Source organism: Physeter macrocephalus, chromosome 11, assembly GCF_002837175.3.
Source record: "Physeter macrocephalus isolate SW-GA chromosome 11, ASM283717v5, whole genome shotgun sequence".
In the NCBI taxonomy this organism is placed as follows: domain Eukaryota; kingdom Metazoa; phylum Chordata; class Mammalia; order Artiodactyla; family Physeteridae; genus Physeter; species Physeter macrocephalus.
In genome coordinates, this window is record NC_041224.1 from 68,384,792 (window position 1) to 68,404,555 (window position 19,764).

The 19,764-nt window shown below is 49.7% G+C and overlaps 1 protein-coding gene and 1 long non-coding RNA gene across 7 annotated transcripts in view; one reads left to right on the forward strand and one right to left on the reverse strand.

The window, feature by feature from the left end:
- The first annotated feature begins 625 nt into the window (after nt 1-625).
- Nucleotides 626-19,764, forward strand: part of LOC129392530 (uncharacterized) — a 51,097-nt gene continuing 31,958 nt past the window's right edge. For all 3 annotated transcript variants that reach the window (XR_008618584.1, XR_008618585.1, XR_008618586.1), the window contains exons 1-3: nt 626-786; nt 6,462-6,843; nt 7,843-8,003. This is a non-coding gene — a long non-coding RNA (uncharacterized lncRNA). The remainder of the gene's footprint in view (nt 787-6,461; nt 6,844-7,842; nt 8,004-19,764) is intronic.
- TMEM266 (transmembrane protein 266) overlaps nt 8,894-19,764 on the reverse strand; it is a 140,245-nt gene continuing 129,374 nt past the window's right edge. For all 4 annotated transcript variants that reach the window (XM_024128885.3, XM_055088151.1, XM_028495139.2 and 1 more), the window contains 2 exons: nt 11,526-11,588; nt 8,894-10,136 (listed from right to left, as the gene is read on the reverse strand). In XM_024128885.3, coding sequence (XP_023984653.1) covers nt 9,544-10,136; nt 11,526-11,588 — 656 coding nt within the window. In that variant the 3' untranslated portion in view covers nt 8,894-9,543. The remainder of the gene's footprint in view (nt 10,137-11,525; nt 11,589-19,764) is intronic.

Genomic DNA, 19,764 nt, shown 5'->3' on the forward strand with positions numbered 1-19,764 from the left:
TGATGCTCTGCTAGAACTGTAGAATCCTAGAATGCAGAGCTGAATGATCATCAGGTTCACACCTCCTGGACAGATAGGGATACTGAGGCACAGAGAAGAAATGAAGGAAGTAAAGTAACTTGTCCAAGGCCACATAGTTTGAATCACCCTTGCAAAAGTAGTTCTCATATCTTGTTGCTGTCTTTGGGGCTCTTCCAAAGAAAGCTAACCTTGCTCATTGCCTTCTCCATTTACTCCTCATCCCTATTGGACACTGTAACTGGGGGAGAGACAGCAAAGGTGATGGCTGCAGAGGTATCCCCAGTATCTATAGGGTGTGCTGGCTCAAGGAGGACCATCCCAGCTGGTATCTCTGTGTGGCTCCTAGCCTCAGGGTTGAACTGGTTGGTCTTTCTCCCTTTTGGCTCCCTCCTATCATGACTGCCCTGTCCCAGCTCTAAGCAGCTGTTCACTTAATTTACTGGGTGTACAACTCATCACCATCATAATAGCATTAAGTATGACGCTTACTATATGTCAGGCACCATTCTAACACTTGACATATATTAAACCCTTTCAGTCCTCACAATACCCTGTAAGATAGATGCTATTATTATCATCCCTGTTTTACAGATGAGGAAGCTGAGGCACAAAGAGGTTATATAACTTGCCCAGATTCAGACAGCTTATAAATGAGAGCCAGGATTTGAAACCAGGAAGTTTGGCTTCAGAGCAGTGGCTTCACCAGTATGTGATTCTGCCTCACTTCGGCTCAAGGAACAGGGAGTTGCTGCACAGTAACCTCAGGTAAAGGGCACTTAGTGCTTGGTGCTGGGTGGGCAGGGCACATCCTCAGGATCCTAGTTGAGGAGAAGAGTCAGTGTTCTGGGCTTGTCTTTCCAGCAGGAATTTGTTCAACTCAGAAGCCCCTCTAAGTGCCCACTTAAAGTTTACCTTAAAAAGGCAGTTGTGTGAGATGGGGACAAATTGTTAAAACTACCATATATGCCAGAAGATGCAATTTGATGTGCCCTTTTTTTCCTTATGTTTTGTTGGAAACCAAGCTGTCATTTCCAAATGACTGCCCCTGCATCTGGCTTGAGGACCCAGAGCAGTAGCTCTGGAAGCAGTGTGGGGAAAGGTGTTAGGAGTAGCTTTCTATTCTCCCTAGTTTTTTGAGGTCTTTCTTTAAAATCATACAGCCCCTGGGAATTTGGTTAATTAGGCAGAACCCGAATTCCCTGAGAGAGCAAAAGTAAAGTACGCATGTAGAAAGGCAGCCCTGTGAGGGCAGAGCTGAGTAGGTCCTTGAGGCCATTTAGATCAAGCAAACAACTCCTTTCTCTATGGACTGAGGCCCAGTGAGGGAGGGCCCTGGTCTCAGCTTTCCAGTAGTTGAGAAAGTACAGAACCCAGCTTTGCCCCTGGTCCCACGGTCTCTCAGCAGTACTATGGGGCATATTCCCTGGTTCATCCGCCAGCTGTGCTGTGTGGGATGCTGGAGCAAACACCTGGAAGTCTGGCCTGGCCACTGCCCTGAAGTAGCTTGTGGTCCTGACCTGTCATCCTGGGCTCTGAGAATACAAGCTGTTAGAGGCACAGCCCCTGCCCTCAAGATTTGCAGCTACCAGGGAAGATGAGATGAGACCCAAGTGATTAGAAAAGCAGATAGCATGTAGTCAGCACATACAGGGAGAGCTCCCTCAGTGGGCTAGCTGTGGTTATTCATTGGGCGTGGAGGCATTAATATTAGCATGTGGGACAGAAGTAGAACAGATAAGGGCTCACATGGATGCTTGAGGCAGTGACGGGTGGAAACACAGGGCATCAGGAAAGGGGTTGAGGGTGGTAGGTAGTTAAGGCCAGATTGCAGAGGACATTGACTGATAGGCTGAGTTTGTGCTTTTTCCTTATTGGTCAATGGTTCTCAAACTTTGCCCTCAAGGAATACTGCCATTTCAGAAGCTGGGCCGGGGATGGTACTGTGAAAGGTCTTTTCCTGATTTACAGGAAAAAAATAATAGAATTTCCCAATCTAAGTCTTTCTTGCATACGTTTTTCTAAAACTTTGGTTGCTGCTACATCATCTTAACATAAGTAGATTCCAAAGTGAATGAACAGGTAGCAAATAGATATTAACTAAGGAGGTCAGCAGCCACTGACCCTCCACAGCTTTTGTTTAGTGGACATGTGTTGAATACTTAAAAATGCTCTCTGCTGGTTGTTCTGTTCCTTGTTTGTATGTTAGAATTAAACATGTCAGGATATCCAGAATGTTCCACAAATAGCTGCATGACGTCCTGAGGCCCTGCCACCTGAACAGGTCTTAAGAAGCACCCTCCCAGCAACAGGGAGATATTGACATATATAGAGGAAGGCCTCTAACCTGATCTGGAGGAATAACATAACCTAGAGGAATAAAATAACCTGGCAGTGTGTTCAGGACAGATGGAGGGAGGAGGAGAAGATGGAAGTGATTAGGAGGCTGTTGGAGGAATCCTCTGGCCTTATGCCCCGGATGGGTTTGGCTGAAAGCTCTTTGTGTACAGAATGGGTCCCCTGAGACTGTGGAAATGGGTCCGGTGCTGTGGGCGAGGCTGGCAGAGACTGGGGCTCTTCCTCCCAGGACCGAGTGGGAGCCATGCTGCCCGGCAGAGCCTGGGCGTGTCTGTACTGGGCTGGGGGGCTTTGAATGAAACCTCAGCCATAAGTGCTCTCTTTGCTGTCTTTCTGAAAGGGATAGTCAGCTTGGTTGCATTTCACACTGTGTCTCACGGGGGTAAGAGGGGTTTTTGTTTTGGTCCACATAAAAGTGTGCTTAAGAGGCTGGGAAACCCGGAGAACACTACTGATTATAACAGATGGATTTGGTTAGCTGTTGCTGAACTAAAGGAGACTTGACTGATAACCTTGTAAAAAAGCCCATATAGGGTGATATAATGCCACAATTCGTATAGCCCTAGGGTTTTAAAAATATTTTGTGGGAAACCCAAATGAAGAAGAGTTGCTGATAATCCTTGGTTTATAAAAGCACTTTCATTTAAGTTACTCCAAGAGGTGGAAAAGGTAGGAAACAGTGAAGAAGTCAGGGTCTCAGGAGAGGTGATTTGCCCCAAGGCACAAAGCAGATGGTAGAGGTAGAACACAAACCAGAATTTTGGCAAATGTTACTTGTGAAGAACCTACTAGGTGCATTGTATATCCTTCTCTAATACTATGATCCCCAAAGGGGGTATCATTAATCCCTACTTTCTGGATGAAGAAATGGGCTGAGAGGTAACTGAGCAGAGGCAGTAATTGAGATGTGGAACCTAAGCTGCCTCCAGGTTTGGAGAGCTTGGCCTTTGCACCGTGCCAGGCTGCCCCCCAGCATCTTCCAGCTTCTCCAGGACTTGATCCTCTGGTTTGCACTGCCTCAAAACAGCAAGCTTGTCATTAGAAGCATGGAAGTGTGATGGAATTAGGAATTTATTGGGAAGGAAGCTGGCATTTACTTTCTTTGGTGCCCGACTGGTGAGCAGTCAGGCCATGGTGAGGTTTTACTTGTCTGAGCTTCACCTTCTTTGCCTACCACAACTGGTCACGTGGTTAAAGGCAGCTTACTGCTGCCTTTTTGTGTACTCAAGTCCAGCTTGGAGAGCTGTTTCCCTTCCATGCAGGCATGGGGCCTGCATGGGGAACATTGGGGTCTGGGACCTGGGGACCACAGGAAGGGCTGAGCACTGAGTGGGCTGGTCACCAGGACCCTTGGGTTCTTGTCCTTGAGACCTTGATATGGTCTCAGAGGTACCCTGGCCACATTGCTTCTCCTTTTAGCCTTCATTTTCCTCATCTGTAAAATGGCAAATTGCACTTGGTAATCTTCCAAGATATCTTCAAGCTTTGACCTGTGTGAATGTGTTGGCAGATATCAAACAGCTTAGGTAAATGGAGACAGTAACCACTTTTGAGAGCTTTCTATGCCCAAGATGCTGTGCTGAGGGCTTTACAGACATTACAGACATTATATTTCATTTAAGCTTCATAACCCCACAAGGTATAGTATTATTCTCCATTCTCCAGTTGAGAAAACCGAAGCCTACAGAGCTTAAAACACTTGCCAAAGGATTCATAGCTAGTGAGTGGTGACCTCAGGCCAAAGTTTACTCTCAACCACATGCCATATCCTGAGTCCCTCTTTGGGAACACAGAGGATGTACCTAATCCAGCCTGACTCGGGCAGGCTGAAGTGGAGGGGAGCAAGATGAGACAGCTGAGCCGAGTTCAGAAGGACCAGTCAAAATCAACCCATAAAGAAATGTATCCCAGGCAAAAGGCCCAGCGTGAACAAGGCACAGAAGCACCAAGAACATGACACACTCTGGACCCCAATCCCTCAGTCCCCTTTTAACCTGATTCCTCCATTCTAAAACGTTCCTTGCTGAGGGAAGTAGGAGGTCTTTGTACTAGAATCTGGATCTAGTCTGCACACTGGCTATCTTTTGTGGCACTTAGCAAACCCAGGTCCAAGAACCCCATGCCTCTTCTTTATGCAGTGGAGGTGGAGGTGAACCTACCTAGATGTGAAGCCTAATTGATGTTGGGGAGGCTCCTAGAGCGCTTGGTGAAAGGTGCCCTGTAAATCTCAGACACTGAAGAATTCTGCCACATTCATCACAGTGTTTAATGTCCTGATTGATCTCCAGGGTAGTCAATTTCATTTGCTTGTTTCAGGATGAATAGGCAGCCTGCTCCCTTATGCTATAGCCTGGGGCTCTGCATAAAATTATGCCAGCCCTGTCTCTTTGGTAGCTTGCAATAAATTTAGCAGCAAATGTTCCATGATTTTCTTTGGATAATTAAATTAACTATTCACCAGGAGACAATACTAAACTTTTCAGTGCTGGAGCAAAAAAAAAAAAAAAAATTTCCAGAGTAGATATGAATTCATCACTCAGTTTATGCCATAGAAATGTATGTTTTTGGCTTGTACTGGACAAGGGAGAGGAAGGCAGATAAGGTGGCTCCTGTCTGGGGAACAACAGTGCTGTAACTTGGGGTGACTCCAGGGCATGATTTACAGGGGAACCAGTGGGGATACATGAGCAGGAGGAGCTCAGGAGGAGCAGACAGTGCCTGGGCTGGCTATTGGGGCTGGGGGGTGGGGCACACATCCTCTCAGCACCCATCTACCATCCTCTCCCCACATCAAACTATCAGTGGCAGCAAATGAAATAGCTGAGCGTCTCCTGGGCAGCCTTCCCCAGAAGTGCTGAACGTGGGTAGGCAGTGAAACACCCCAGCCATCTATTATTAATAAGGATGGTTTCTGTTTGTGTCTCCCTTGAAACATTCTCAAAGGGCTTTCCCTTCCATTATGTCATTAGCTATCCCAGCAACCCTCACAGGGATGGGGGCGGAGGGGATGAGAGTTATTATTCCTGCTGTACAGGGTGAGGAAGCAGGTCCATGGATTCGCTTGGAGCCATGTAGCAAACCAGAAACAGAGCTGGGCTGAGAATCCAGGGCTTTGGCACACCCTGTATGCACCACAGCATCTGAGGTGGAGGGTGGAGGTGGAGTGATCCAGACTTCTCTCCTGCCCTGAGATGTCCTTTCAAAACCTGGGGTTAACTCCCAGAGTTGTTGGGTATCCTTGTTAAGCAACTCTATGCAAGTGTCCTATTGATTTGTTAGTAAGACATTTTGTTTTTAAGAAGGCTTCCTTGGACCTCATCTTATTTGAAGCTCTCCTCAGCTCACAGAATGTACAGCCCCACCTTTAGTCTCTTTAGAGATGAGGAAATTAACACCAGAGAGGAATGTGGAGGCAGCACCAGTCAGGAGCTTGGAGTCAGAAAGGTGTTCCTGAGCTGAGTCACTGATGGAATAAACACCCACTACGCCGAAGAGAATTCCTGGCCACCAGCCTCTAATTGTCCAGGGTCTGTGAAAAACCTGTCTGTGTGACTTGATCTGAAAAACCAAGGTGTGGGCTGGAGGACTTGCCCAGGGCTAACTGGAGAGGTGCCAGTTGTGTCATTTAGGGAAGGCCTTACAGCTCCCCAGTCCTGGGTGGACTTTGAGCCAGGCCTGCAGGGCTCTGGCCAAGCTGCCTTGGGGGCTGGCCACCAGTACTGGTGGCTCTCAGCCTTGCCTTTGCTGCCAGGTTTGGCAGGTCAGGGGGGCACCCTGGCCACAGGACTGGCTCCTCTCCAGCTTCGTGGCAAGGCGGAGCCAGGAGGCTGGCCCTGTGAGAGGAGCCACAGGGCTTTGCAGAGAGGGTGGGCGGGTCCCTCCAGCCTGAGGGGCCACGTAGGCTGATTTCTCTCTCTGGCTCTCCTGACAACACCTGGTTTAATTCCCCACAGTTCGTGTCACCATATCCAGCATGGCATCTAATTTAGACAGACCTGCGTTTGAATCCTGCCAGTAGTTTAGCTGTATGCCCTTGGGCAAGTCATTTAATTAATCATTCTGTGTCTGTTTTCTCCTCTGTAAAGCAGGGAAAACAGCACCCAGTTTGCAAGGCTGTGATAAAGAGGGAACACTGCAAAGAGCACCCATCACAACAGGAAATGAATAAATGGGAGCCATTACTGTTATCACCCCCTTGTCGGCTTATAGGAGACAGCAGCTGTTACCAGACCCTCCTCTCTTCTGGGAGAGCACCAGACTGGGCTCCCTGAACGGGCTGACGAGAGCTATTTCCCAGAGCTGCACACCTCCCAGGGAGTGCAGGCTCCGTCTCCACCAGTCTCCAGCTTCCCGCCAGCCCTAACTCTGGGCTGTGGCACCTGGGGGAACCGTGAAAGCCAAAGCTTTTACTCTCCACCTCCTGCACTCCAGGCTGTGAGAGACTGCCCTGCGCCTGTCCTGAGACAGGTGAGTGGCTTCCTCTGTGTGCACCCTCTAACTTGGTGACTGTAGACTCTGTTCTCAGAGAGGTGGGACCACCTCTTGGCATCTCTGCCCCCAGTCTTCATCTGCTTGCGCGGCAGTTTTAACACTACTACTGCCTGTTCAAGCAGGAAGGCAACGGTGAGTGCTCAGGCAGAATTTCACCTCACAGCAATTTGTAAATACCCTAAGAAACCAGCTTTTAAAAGTGGAGGTCTTCTAGGTGGGGAAACTGAGGCAGAGAGCAGGGGCCACTTGCCTAGCATCTTACCCCATTGCTTTCCTCCCTGTTCTGTGGTTTTCTCTGCAGTAGAAGTCCACAGCAGAGGTGGTGCCAGCTAGGAGCTGGGTCTCAGCTCTGGCACAGGACAGGCTCATTTACCTGTTTGGGTAGCCAGCACTAGCCCACGAGCTGGGGTGACGGGAAGTCAGCAAAGAAGGCATCACAGCTTAGCAAGCTGGGCCTGGCCGAGGAGAGTAGCTGTTTCTAGTCCAGCAGATGCAGACTGCTAATAACAGACCCTGCTGACTCCTGCCCTAGAAATTATAAATCAGGTAATGCTCTCCAGCCCATCATGTGACCACTTTACTTCCAAAAGTTCTAAAACGTGGGAGTCCTAGCACACTGCCAGGCAGATTTGGGCTCCAGTTTCAGTGCCTCTCTTATTAGTGTTTGACCTCAGAGAAGTTTCTTAAACCTCTCAGCCTTGGGGTGCTACACCTGTAAAATGGGCCGTGTTACTACCTCACAGGGTCATCAGAAGGTTACAGGAGCCCAAGTGTGTAGAGGCCTTACAGAGTGCTCAGTAATGGAAGCTGTAACTATGCTGCTCGTGACTGGAATGCCTCAGATTACACCCCAAAATGGCTTGGTTGGACACTGCTCCCTTTAATATCTTTTTTGACAAGTGCTGATCTCCCCACGAATCATGAGGGTGTTCTTTGTCTGCATGTGGTAATTTCCCTCCCTTTTTTCCAATTTAGCCATCTTTCCTGAGTGACTCTGTGCCCAAGCCTGTGGCCTTACGCAGGGCTCTAGGGTTTTAATGGGACTCGGGCCTGATCCCTGATCTTGAGGACCAAGGGGAGGCAAGCAGGGATGCAGATGCTGACCAAGCCAGGGGATCAATGACTGCACTGTCAGGGTGAGTAGAAGGGGCCACAGGAGCTGGGAGGACACCCTGACCTACTAGTGAGACACTTGAGCAGTGAGAACAACCTGCACACACAGGGAGGGGAGAAAGAGCAGGTTGGGAGGGTGGCCAGGGGGCAGGCAAGCGAGTTCATTCAGGAGTTGTGGCCCCACCAAGAAACTCCGTTGAGGCAATGGGAGCCCTTGAAATGAAAAAAAATTATCTTCCCTCTTTCTTCTGGACATATAAAATGAAACATAGTGGTCATAAAATCCCTTGGAGGCTTTTCAGCAAGGGAGACAGTGACCAGGCTCAGCAGCCCAGGTGGGGACACACTGATTGGAGGAGGGTGGAGCCAGAGCTGGGCCTGGGCCTTAGCAAGGCTGTGATGATGGGGTCTGGGGCAGGTGACTTGGAGGGCAGAATGGCCAGCGTTCGTGACTGCTTGTGGGGGATGAGAAGGGAGCCAACATTCATTCACGTTCATGGCTGGGTGGATGGTGGTGCCCTGGCTGGGAACCCGGGAGAAGGTGCAGGCTGCGGGCAAGATATCATGCTCAGCTTTGGACCTGCTGAGTTCAAGATCCCTGAGGGATGGAGCCCTGGGTCAGTGAGCTGCGTCTGGGAGTTGTCTGTCAGCAAGGAACACAGTATTCTGCGCTCCATTTTGGTGGGGAGATGAGGGAAGGGAAGGTACTAGTTGACAGTCACACAGGCAGGCAGTGTAAGCGCTTCCCTCCCGGGGTCCAGGGCTCTTTCCACTCTATAAAGGCCTCAGGGACACCAGAGAGGGGTTGGGGCTCCCTGGGTTGGTTTTCAAGGCCAACTCGAACCCAAACAAGCCACTCTGGGGTCGTCACTTGGACTAGCAACCAAAGGAACACCTCTGCCAACTGGAAGTCTCAGTGCAGGTGGTTTTTATTATTAAAGCCAAGATTGGAAAATGGCTGCCCCCCCACCCCGCTGACCCTCCCACCCACCTTCAGATCCATCCCTTTATGTCCTGTGAAGGTGAAAACTAGATTTGTCTTGAAAAGACTCAGAAATGCTCATGCCTAAATGAGAGGATGAGGACAAATGACATAGGCTCGGATGGTGGTCTTCGTGTGATTGTGTTGGCTCCACCCAGGATTCCTGGGAAAGCCGGCTTGGGGGCGGGGCTGGCTAGCCCCTGCTCACAGTGCTGTTCCCGGGGGTCCGGGGTGGGCTCCAGGAACAAAGGCAACGGAAGAGGCTGAGCTGGCCCCCGCACTCTGCCCTGCTGAAGCTGGGCCACAGGCTGGTTTTTGTAAAAGTGGTTTAAAAAAACCCCAGCCACGAGCACCACCCTCCCCTGAGCAGGGTGAGAGGAGGCGCCAGCTCTGGGCTTTGAGGTCTGAGGCACGTGGCCTCCTGGCCTGGCGTCACCTCCCTGGAGGCAGGCAGCACCCTGAGGGAGGCCAGGAGGGCTCCTGGGCTCCTGGGCCCCTGGTGTGGCCCTGGTAGCCTCCAGGGCCCTGGGAGAGCGTGAGATGGCTGTCTGCCCCGCTCCCTCCCAGCCTGCCCGGAGGCTCTAGGCTTCAGGGACCCTGTGCAACTTTTGCTCTTTGGATTCCAAAGATCTGAACTTCTCCTCCAGCACAGGTGCAGCAGGCTGGAAATGGATGACAGGCTTGATCTGAAAGACAGTGAAGCCCTCCTTGTTCTTCTGGTTGAACAGACTTACCCTGTGCTCCAGCTCGGGGCTAGTTTGGGCCAAGCCCGTTGTGCTGGGCCGGGCAAGGGAAGCTGGGTCCAAGGCCCTCCGGGATGGGCAGGGGTCCTCTGACAGGGAGGACAACAGGTCCTGGACTGTGGCCTCTGCCGTCTCCTGCTGAGGTGGTGGCGGCAGTGGCAGTGGGGAGGGGCTAGGCTCAGAGGACGGCTCCTCGCGGGCGGTGCTGCAGTCTGTGGAGGAGCCCAGCGTCTGGCTGCTGTCACTCTGGGCCCGGGTGACGGAGCCGCGAGTGGAGCGGGAGGCGCTCTCAGAGGTGGCGCTGGTGCAGGTACCATCGCTGCCAAGCTTCAGGGGCACATCGACAGAAAAGAGGTCAGAGGAGATGGGCTGGTGGATGTCTATGGCCGCCGTGGTGACCACGCACACAGCTGGTTCTGGGGCACCGCTGTCTGCAAGGAAGGAGGGGATGCGGGTCACACTCCGCCCTTGCCACACCTCTGCGTGCCCTGATGGGGGCGGGTCTAGGAATGGGGCTGGACGGTGGGCAGTGAGTGTGAATGGGCTTTGCTGGGAGAGGTCTTGGTAGGCGGTCCAGTTCTCCAATATTCAGTGACCGCCCTGAGGGAGGATTAGGCCTCCCCATCTTGCAGAACTCAAGTGCGGACACGTGACGTGCCTTGGCCAATCATCTGTAAGAACTGACCAGTGGCATTTCCCAGAGAAGCTATGTAAACCAGACGTGCTTTGCTCTGGCAGTCACCACTGTTCTGGAACGGGTGACAGCTGTTTTGCCTGCTGGGTGCTAGAGTAAAGATGACAACCTGGGCACAGAGCCCCTGGCCAGTGTGCCATGGGCCTTTCTTGATTTATTTAAACCACACAGATGTGGGGTTATTGCCACTGTGGCATAACCTAGCCCATCCTAACTCAGAAAGCATGGTGTGCCACGACAAGGAATTATTTGAATTTCATGGTCAGAGGGGGTCAAAGTTTTAAATGGGTCCAGTGTGATAGTGACATGACCAGAGCTGTGCCTTCAGAAGACGGATTAATCTCTATATGATGCATTGTAGGGGTAGGGTGGAGGACACTTCAAAATGTCTTTTCTCTAAGTGAGAAGTATCAAGGGGCTGAATCATAGTGGGTGTAGTGTGGTCAAGGTTTCTCTCTAAAGTGGTCGGGAGAGTGTACTGGGAGATGGTGGTCTTTGAGATCAGCAGGTTAGATAAGGCTTTGGAAGAGGAGACAGAAGAGGGAGTCTAGCCTTACAACGTAGTTTACCAGGATTTAAGGACTGTGAAACCCACACTACAAGATTCAAGACATTGGCTAAGGAGAAGCAAGACGCTGAAAGACTGAGTATTATTTTTAAACTCAACCTTTCCCATAAGTGAAAACCACTAGGTCCCCTAAGACTTTCTGAAGTGCAAGAATGAAACATAAATCAAGCAAGGACATGCCCAACGCCTCTTGCTTCTCGAGCCCAATTATGCTGCTATCTATCTCACCCCCATCTTGCTCATCCTGAAAGGTTCTCAGGTTGGGAGGCACTGAGGTCACTTAGACGTCTAGATTCCAGCCCCCTTCCATTCCAGGGTCCCCCATGCAGCTCTCTTTGGCGATCTCAGAGCATTCCCACCCCAGCACCCACAGCTCTAGCGCTAGAGTTTGCTGGGAGCCTTGAACCCTGCCGGCAGTTATGGTTCACAGGTGCTGGGAGATGGACAGCCAGGTTGAGTTGTCCCTAGCCTGGATGTTAGGGGTTGCCAGGGTCACCTCTGGCATAGGGCCACACAGAAGTTCTGGTACATGCAGAACAGCCACCGACACAGACTTACCACTGCTGGGCCCATTGTAGTACTGGCTGATGTAGCTGTTCATGTCATCTTTCACTGCAGCTTCTATGGAGATGGGGACAGGGAAGGGTGAGTGTGATGGTGAGCCAGAGAGTCCAAGAGGCAGGGGCTGTGGCCAGTTCACGCTCCTCCCCCAGTACTCCTGCCCCTACCCCCATTACCACGAGGGGAGGCAGGCGCTTGTCTCCCACAAGCTCCCTGACGCTTTGATCCTCCGTGGGGGACCGCATGTATCATCTGCCCCAGGGCTGGGCTGGGCTGGGTATCAGGGAGCATCTCCAGCTTGCTGTGTGATATGAACAGGCCCTTTCCTTCTCTGTCCTCAGTTTCCCCCTCTCTGAGATAAGGGGTGTGGAAATAGTTCCTCAGGGCTTTCCCTGCCTGGATGTCCTGAGTCTCTGAATCCACCTGAGGTTCTCAGGGTCACCGGGAATGCTGTTCTCAGTGCAAAAGCGTCAAAGCCCCATTTGCAGCCACACACATGATCACCGGCGACAGCCCCCTCGGTCTTCCACGCTGTACAGGAATGGACATGGGCGCTGGGCATGCCCACCCCCTACACTGTTCCCAGCACATGATGGGTGCTCAGTAAACAGTTATTGAATGAATAACAAATGAGAAGATGTAAAGCTGTCCAGGTCAAGAGAGATGGCAAGGGAACAGGGTCTCAAAGAAATGTTGGTTCATTGTCCTGAAGGGGTGGGGAAGGAATGGAGAGAGGAGAGGTGAGAACTTCACAGAGAGGCCTGACCATAGGAGGTAAAGCAGATGACAGGAGACCCCAAAAGCCATCCTAAGGAGCTCAGCCTTGCCCCAAATGCAGTGAGGGGCCACAGGAAAGTGTGAACGTGGTCAGGTGTGAGTCACTCCCAAGGGTGCGGGGAGAGTGCCTGGAAAGGTGTCAGACTTTAAGACAGGAGAACAGAGTCCACAGTGCTGGGATGAGGAAGACAGGACCTGAGGGAGGCTGGGTGGTGCCTGATGGGGCAGAAGGGAAGGACTGGGGTCCACACCCCAAGAAGCCATGGTCTTCAGGTGACTGGGCCTGATGCTTTCTGTGGCCCCCCTTCCTGGGCACACCTGAGATGGCTGCAGAAGCCAGTCTGCCCTGACACTGGGAGACCAGGTGGCAGCACACACAGCAACCTGGCTCTTAAAAGCTTTTTTGGCCTCTCTTGATCGTTAAATGCCTGTGGTCATTTCATTTTTTTTTAATTAAAAAAAGTGGGTTTTTCATTAATGCCTGAGCTGAGGGAGGGGCCCCAGGCTGGCTCCAGGCCCTGCTTCAGGATCAACCAGCAACGCTCCCTCAGAATCAGACAGCAACACTCTTCTCCATGGTCTTTCATAATTTATGTTGTAAATGCTGTCTAGCCCTGCAGGCCACCCTGGGTAGTGGGAGGTGGGAGGTTCTGGTCACTTATCTTGGTTTTATCCTGAGGCCATGGCAGCAGGCACCTGTGATGGGGCTGTAGAGGGCCATGTGACATAGGCAGGACAATGAATTCAGCTAAAGTATCCACAGACCCATGAATCCCAAAGGGGCCACTCTCAGGAGGTGGCCTGGAGTGAATGAGAAAAACCCAGAGCCTGGGCTCTTGCGCCGGTGCTGCCACTGGCCCACCATGGGAACCTGGGCAGGTCACAGCCCCTCTCTGGGCCTCAGTTTCTTTATCTGTACCATGAGGGGGCCAGCGGGCTCCTGACCCCTCTGCCAGCCCTGAAGTTCCAAGAGGTGAGAGTCAGAGCAGAGTGGGAAGGGACCGGAGACATCTGAGCTATGTCCCGAACCCCCAGTGCGGGAATCTCCTCAACCCCTGCCTGACAGGGGGCTCTCCCCACCACGGCCTGCGCACCTCAGGGAAGGGAACTCGTACCTCTTTGTTGAGCAGCTCTAATAATCAGGTTCATCTGTGCTCAATAGGGTCAGTGTGCCTGACCCTCTACCTCCAAGGAGCACAGTCAGGGCCTCCTAGGGACGTCCACTCCTTGGTCAGGCAGCCAGTCTCCGTCTCATCAGGAAGAGCCTGCTATGTGAAGCCTTGCAGATCCTGTTCCTGCCCCCACAGGTACCAAGGCTAAGCCCATTTCTACTCACAGTCTGTATGACAGACCTTCCAGCACTTAAAAAGCCCTCACATCCCTCCTGAGAAGTCTCTTCTCCTGAGAAACCCCTGTCCCTTTTTCACCCCTCCCCAGTTTTCCAGCCTCTCCACTCTGAAGGTTTCACTGTGGGCTCTAGATGAGACCAAGATGGGGGGAGGAGGAAAGAGAAGGGAGCTAGCATTTACTGTGCCCTTCAAAGCTCCAGACTGCAGGTTCGGCACTTCACACACCGACCTCCTTTAATCCTCACTGCTGTCCTGCAAGGCTGGGATTGTTTAACAGATGGGTCCTTCCCGAGATCCGGTGTGATCATTTCCCTAATGCAGCCTAACCTCCTCCAAGTGGGTTTAGCAACCACCCTACTCTGCTGACTCACGAGCTCGTGGCCAACATCAATGCCCAGGTCTTCTCTGCAGGAGCTGGGGCCAGGCCAGCCAGGCCTTTGCCATGCTGTGGCTGTGTAACCGCCCCCCCCCAGAGGACTTCATGTTTATCATCTCAGGCAAATGTCAGCTTGCTGGTTTCAGCCCAGAGCCTGCTGAAAGCATTCTGAATCTTGATTCAGTCTACTAAGGTATTCTCTCTCTCTCCTGTCTCAGTGTTGACAATTTGAGGATGCTCACATCTTCATCCAAGCCATTGATAAAAATAACCTAGGCCAGGTGACCTTCAGCCCAGATATCTCTCCTGAGCTTTTGACTTGTCTGGCCAACTGGACAGTTTCACCTGGATGACCTCCAGCTACCTCTGATTCAACATGTCCAAAATAGAACTCAGTTTCTCCCTCTACCTCCATCTTGGTGAATGGTTCCCTTGCCCACCCAGGCTGGGACCCTGGTCACTTCTCCATGCTTCTTCTCCATCCTTACCAACAACGCAAATGAATCTGACCAGTTAAGGAACCCCAGATACCCTCTGCTATGGCCCATAGTCCAGCCTTAGGTCAGACCTCTTGCTTTTCCCTTTGGACTCTCGTCATGCCTGCGGGATTAATGAATGGGATTGCTCACTGCATGGACATGCCTGACACAGAACCTAGGTCTCCAGGCAGCGACTGCAGGCCTGTCCAGTCTGTATTTGCTTCCTCTGCTTCAAACATGTACCCACACAGGGGCCTCAGAGTGAACTTTAAGACACGTCAGAGCAAGGCCTGCCCGGGCTTCCCTAGCAGTGCTGATGCTGCCTGCCCCCCCCCACCCCTGCCCACCCCTCTCTGCTTCAGGTAGGCCCCCTTCTCCACAACTGACCACTTGGGCTGGAGTTCTGTCCCTATCCACACAGGGGCCTTAGAAGGCAGGGGCCACATTTTACTCAGAGTCTCCCCAGCACTTAGCATGGGGCTTGGCATATACCAGCCGCCAATAAATAGGATGACTGAACAGTGACTATGGCTGGGTCAGGGGCATGCAAGACCTCCCAGGACCATTCCCCTCACCCTCTTAGATGCTGTTAGCACCCTGCAGCACACAGCCTTGCTCTCAGTCCCTGGTACTTCCTGCCCAGAGACTAGTGACTACTGGGTGTCTGGGAGCTTGCGGGGAGGGAAGAAAGGCAGGCACAGATGCTTGTGGCCAGGAAGAGGCCATCAGTCAGCCTCAACATGGGACTACCCACCTTCCATTTAAGAATAACCCCCTGCCCCACAGTTTGTTTTGATTTGGCACCAAGGAGCCCTAGGGCCATGTAGGAACTGCCTCACAGGGGGACTGGGTTGGCTGACCCTGGAGGGGTAGGAAAGAAGGGTTGGTACAAACACAGGCTCCAGGACAAAAGAGCCCAGGTGCCAACCTCAGCTCTGCAGACATTTGCTGTGTGGTCTTAGGCAAATCACTAGCCACTCTGAGCTTCAGCTTCCTCACCTGTAAAATGGGAATAAGACATATCTACATGCTGGTGAGCTGTATGTTTCACTGAGATAATGAAGGTCAAGTCTAACCTGGGGCTGTCCCTCACCTCCCTGAAACCCCGGCCCATGGTGCTCCCTGCCAGCCCCAAAGTCTTGGGTCGTTTCTGTGGCAGCTGCTCTCAGCTGACCGGCACCTTTCTTCCTAGGGTGTGAACATTCTTCAAAGCCATCCTGACTAATCCTCCTAAAGCCGGTCGGGTGCTGTGGTGGCAATGCTCATTATGTGGGGTTTGCTCCGTGGGCAGGGCCCCAACCTGCCCAGTGAGGCAGAGCTGGAGCAAAAGGGTGGTGAGTCAGCTGGGCCTCCCATAGGCGACAGGACTGGCCAGCCTGGGGGTGGGGGTCAGGACTGCACACCCACACGTCCTGTGTAGATCCAGGCCCCAAAGCCCAGAGGGAAACCCTGATTCCTGATCGGGACTCCCATTCCCAAACTCCAACTTGCTGCTCCACAGCTCAGCAGCCCTCACTGAGGGGGGACACTACTATTCACTGAGCACCTGCTGTGTACCAGGCTGAGGGCAGTGTGTATGACTGAATGTTCAGTTCCTCTCAGTGAAGATGTGCTTCCACTATTATTCTCATTTTGGAAAAATTAGGGTTGAAACACAAGACCAGCTGCATAACTTGTGGGGCCCCTTGTTTAAAAAGCATTAAGGTTGGGACTTCCCGGTGGCGCAGTGGTTAAGAATCCACCTGGCAATGCAGGGGACACGGGTTCAATCCCTGGCATGGGAAGATCCCACATGCCACGGAGCAACAAAGCCCCTGCGCCACAACTACTGAAGCCTGCGTGCCTTGAGGCTGTGCTCCGCAATAAGAGAAGCCACCGCAATGAGAAGCCCGCACGCTGCAACTAAAGAAAGCCTGTGCGCAGCAACAAAGACCCAATGCAGCCAAAAATAAATAAACAATATAAATAAACTTATTTTTAGAAGAAAAGCATTAAGGCCCAGAAATAAACCTACCCGTGTATGGTCAACTAATTTACAAACAAGGAGCTAAGAATACACAATGAGCAAAGGACAGTCTCTTCAATTAAGTGGTCCTGGGGAAACTGGACCACTCTCTTACACCATAAACAAAAATTTACTCAAAATGATTAAGACTTGAATGTAGGATAGCCTCATCCACCAGAGGGCAGACAGCAGAAGCAAGAAGAACTACAATCCTGTAGCCTGTGGAACGCAAAGGACAGTCTCTTCAATTAAGTGGTCCTGGGGAAACTGGACCACTCTCTTACACCATAAACAAAAATTTACTCAAAATGATTAAGACTTGAATGTAGGATAGCCTCATCCACCAGAGGGCAGACAGCAGAAGCAAGAAGAACTACAATCCTGTAGCCTGTGGAACGAAAACCACATTCACAGAAAGACACACAAAATGAAAAGGCAAAGGAATATGTACCAGATGAAGGAACAAGATAAAATGCCAGAAAAACAATGAAATGAAGTGGAAATAGGCAACCTTCCAGAAAAAGAATTTGGAATAATGACAGTGAAGATGATCCAGGACCTCAGAAAAAGAATGGAGGGAAAGATCGAGAAGATGCAAGAAATGTTTAAAAAAGACCTAGAAGAATTAAAGAACAAACACCTAGAAGAATTAAAGAACAAACAAACAGAGATGAACATCACAATAACTGAAATGAAAAATACACTAGAAGGAATCAATATCAGAATAACTGAGGTAGAAGAACAGATAAGTGAACAGGAAGAGAGAATGGTGGAATTCACTGCTGCAGAACAGAATGAAGAAAAAAGAATGAAAAGAAATGAAGACAGCCTAAGAGACCTCTGGGACAACATTAAATGCACCAACATTTGCATTATAGGGGTCCCAGAAGGAGAAGAGAGAGAAAAAGGACCTGAGAAAATATTTGAAGAGACTATAGTTGAAAACTTCCCTAACATGGGAAAGGAAATAGCCACCCAAGTCCAGGAAGCACAGAGAGTCCCAGGCAGGATAAACCCAAGGAGAAACATGCCAAGACACATAGTAATCAAATTGACAAAAAATAAAGAAAAATTATTAAAAGCAACAAGGGAAAAATGACACGTAACATAAAAGGGAACTCCCATAAGGTTAACAGCTGATTTCTCAGCAGAAACTCTACAAGCCAGAAGGGAGTGGCATGACATATTTAAAGTGATGAAACGGTGCCCAAACCCATATATATGCTGTCTACAAGAGACCCACTTCAGACCTAGGGACACATAAAGACTGAAAGTGAGGGGATGGAAAAAGATATTCCATGCAAATGGAAATCAAAAGAAAGCTGGAAAGGCAATACTCATACCAGATAAAATAGACTTTAAAGTAAAGAATGTTACAAGAGGGGCTTCCCTGGTGGCGCAGTGGTTAAGAATATGCCTGCCAATGTAGAGGACACGGGTTCGAGCCCTGGTCCGAGAAGATCCCACATGCCGGGCAGCAACTAAGCCCGTGTGCCACAACTAGTGAGCCTGCACTCTGGAGTCCATGAGCCACAGTTACTGAGCCTGCATGCCACAACAACTGAAGCCCACACGCCTAGAGCCTGTGCTCTGCAACAAGAGAAGCCACTGCAATGAGAAGGCTGTGCACCACAACAAAGAGTAGCCCCGACTCGCCATAACTAGAGAAAGCCTGCATGCAGCCACGAAGACCAAACGCAACCAAAAATAAATAAATAAATAAATTAAAAAAGAATGTTACAAGAGACAAGGAAGGACGCTACATAATTATCAAGGGATCACTCCAAGAAAATATAAAAATTATAAATATATATGCACCCAACAAAGGAGCACCTCAATACATAAGGCGAATGCTAACAGCCATGAAAGAGGAAATCGACAGTAACACAATAATAGTGGGGGACTTTAACACCTCACTTACACCAATGGATAGATCATCCAGACAGAAAATTAATATGGAAACACAAGCTTTAAATGACTCAATAGACCAAATAGATTTAATTGATATTTATAGGACATTCCATCCGAAAACAGCAGAATACACTTTCTTCAGTGCACGTGGAACATTCTCCAGGATAGATCACATGTTGGGTCACAGATCAAGCCTCAGTAAATTTAAGAAAATTGAAATCATATGAAGCATCTTTTCTGACCACAATGCTATAAGATTAGAAATAAACTACAGAGAAAAAAACGTAAAAAACACAGACACATGGAAGCTAAACAATATGTAACTAAATAACCAAGAGATCACTGAAGAAATCAAAGAGGAAACCAAAAAATATCTAGAGACAAATGACAATGAAAACATGACAAACCAAAACCTATGGGATGCAGCAAAAGCAGTTCTAAGAGGGAAGTTTATAGCGGTACAATCCTACCTCAAGAAACACTACAAGCAACTCTATGCCAATAAAATGGACAACCTGGAAGAAATGGACAAATTCTTAGAAAGGTATAACCTTCCAAGACTGAACCAGGAAGAAATACAAAATATGAAGAGACCAGTCACAAGTAATGAAATTGAAACGGTGATTAAATTCTTCCAACAAACAAAAGCCCAGGACCAGATGGCTTCACAGGTGAATTCCATCAAACATTTAGAGAAGATCTGACACGCATCCTTCTCAAACTCTTCCAAAAACTTGCAGAGGAAGGAACACTCCCCAAACTCATTCTACAAAGCTACCATCACCCTGATACCAAAACCAGAGAAAGATACTACAAAAAAAGAAAATTACACACCAATATCACTAATGAATATAGATGCAAAAATCCTCAACAAAAAAACTAGCAAACAGAATCCAACAACACATTAAAAGAATCATCCATCATGATCAAGTGGGATTTATACCAGGGATGCAAGGATTCTTCAGTATACACAAATCAATCAATGTGATACACCATACTAACAAATTGAAGAATAAAAACCATACGATCATCTCAACAGATGCAGAAAAAGCTTATGACAAAATTCAACACCCATTTATGATAAAAACTCTCCAGAAAGTGGGCATAGAGGGAACCTACCTCAACATAATAAAGGCCATATATGACAAACCCACAGCAAACATCATTCTCAATGGTGAAAAACTGAAAGCATTTCCTCTAAGATCAGAAACAAGACAAGGATGTCCACTCTCTCCACTATTTAACATAGTTTTGGAAGTCATAGCCACGGCAATCAGAGAAGAAAAAGAAATAAAAGGAATACAAATTGGAAAAGAAGAAGTAAAACTGTCACTGTTTG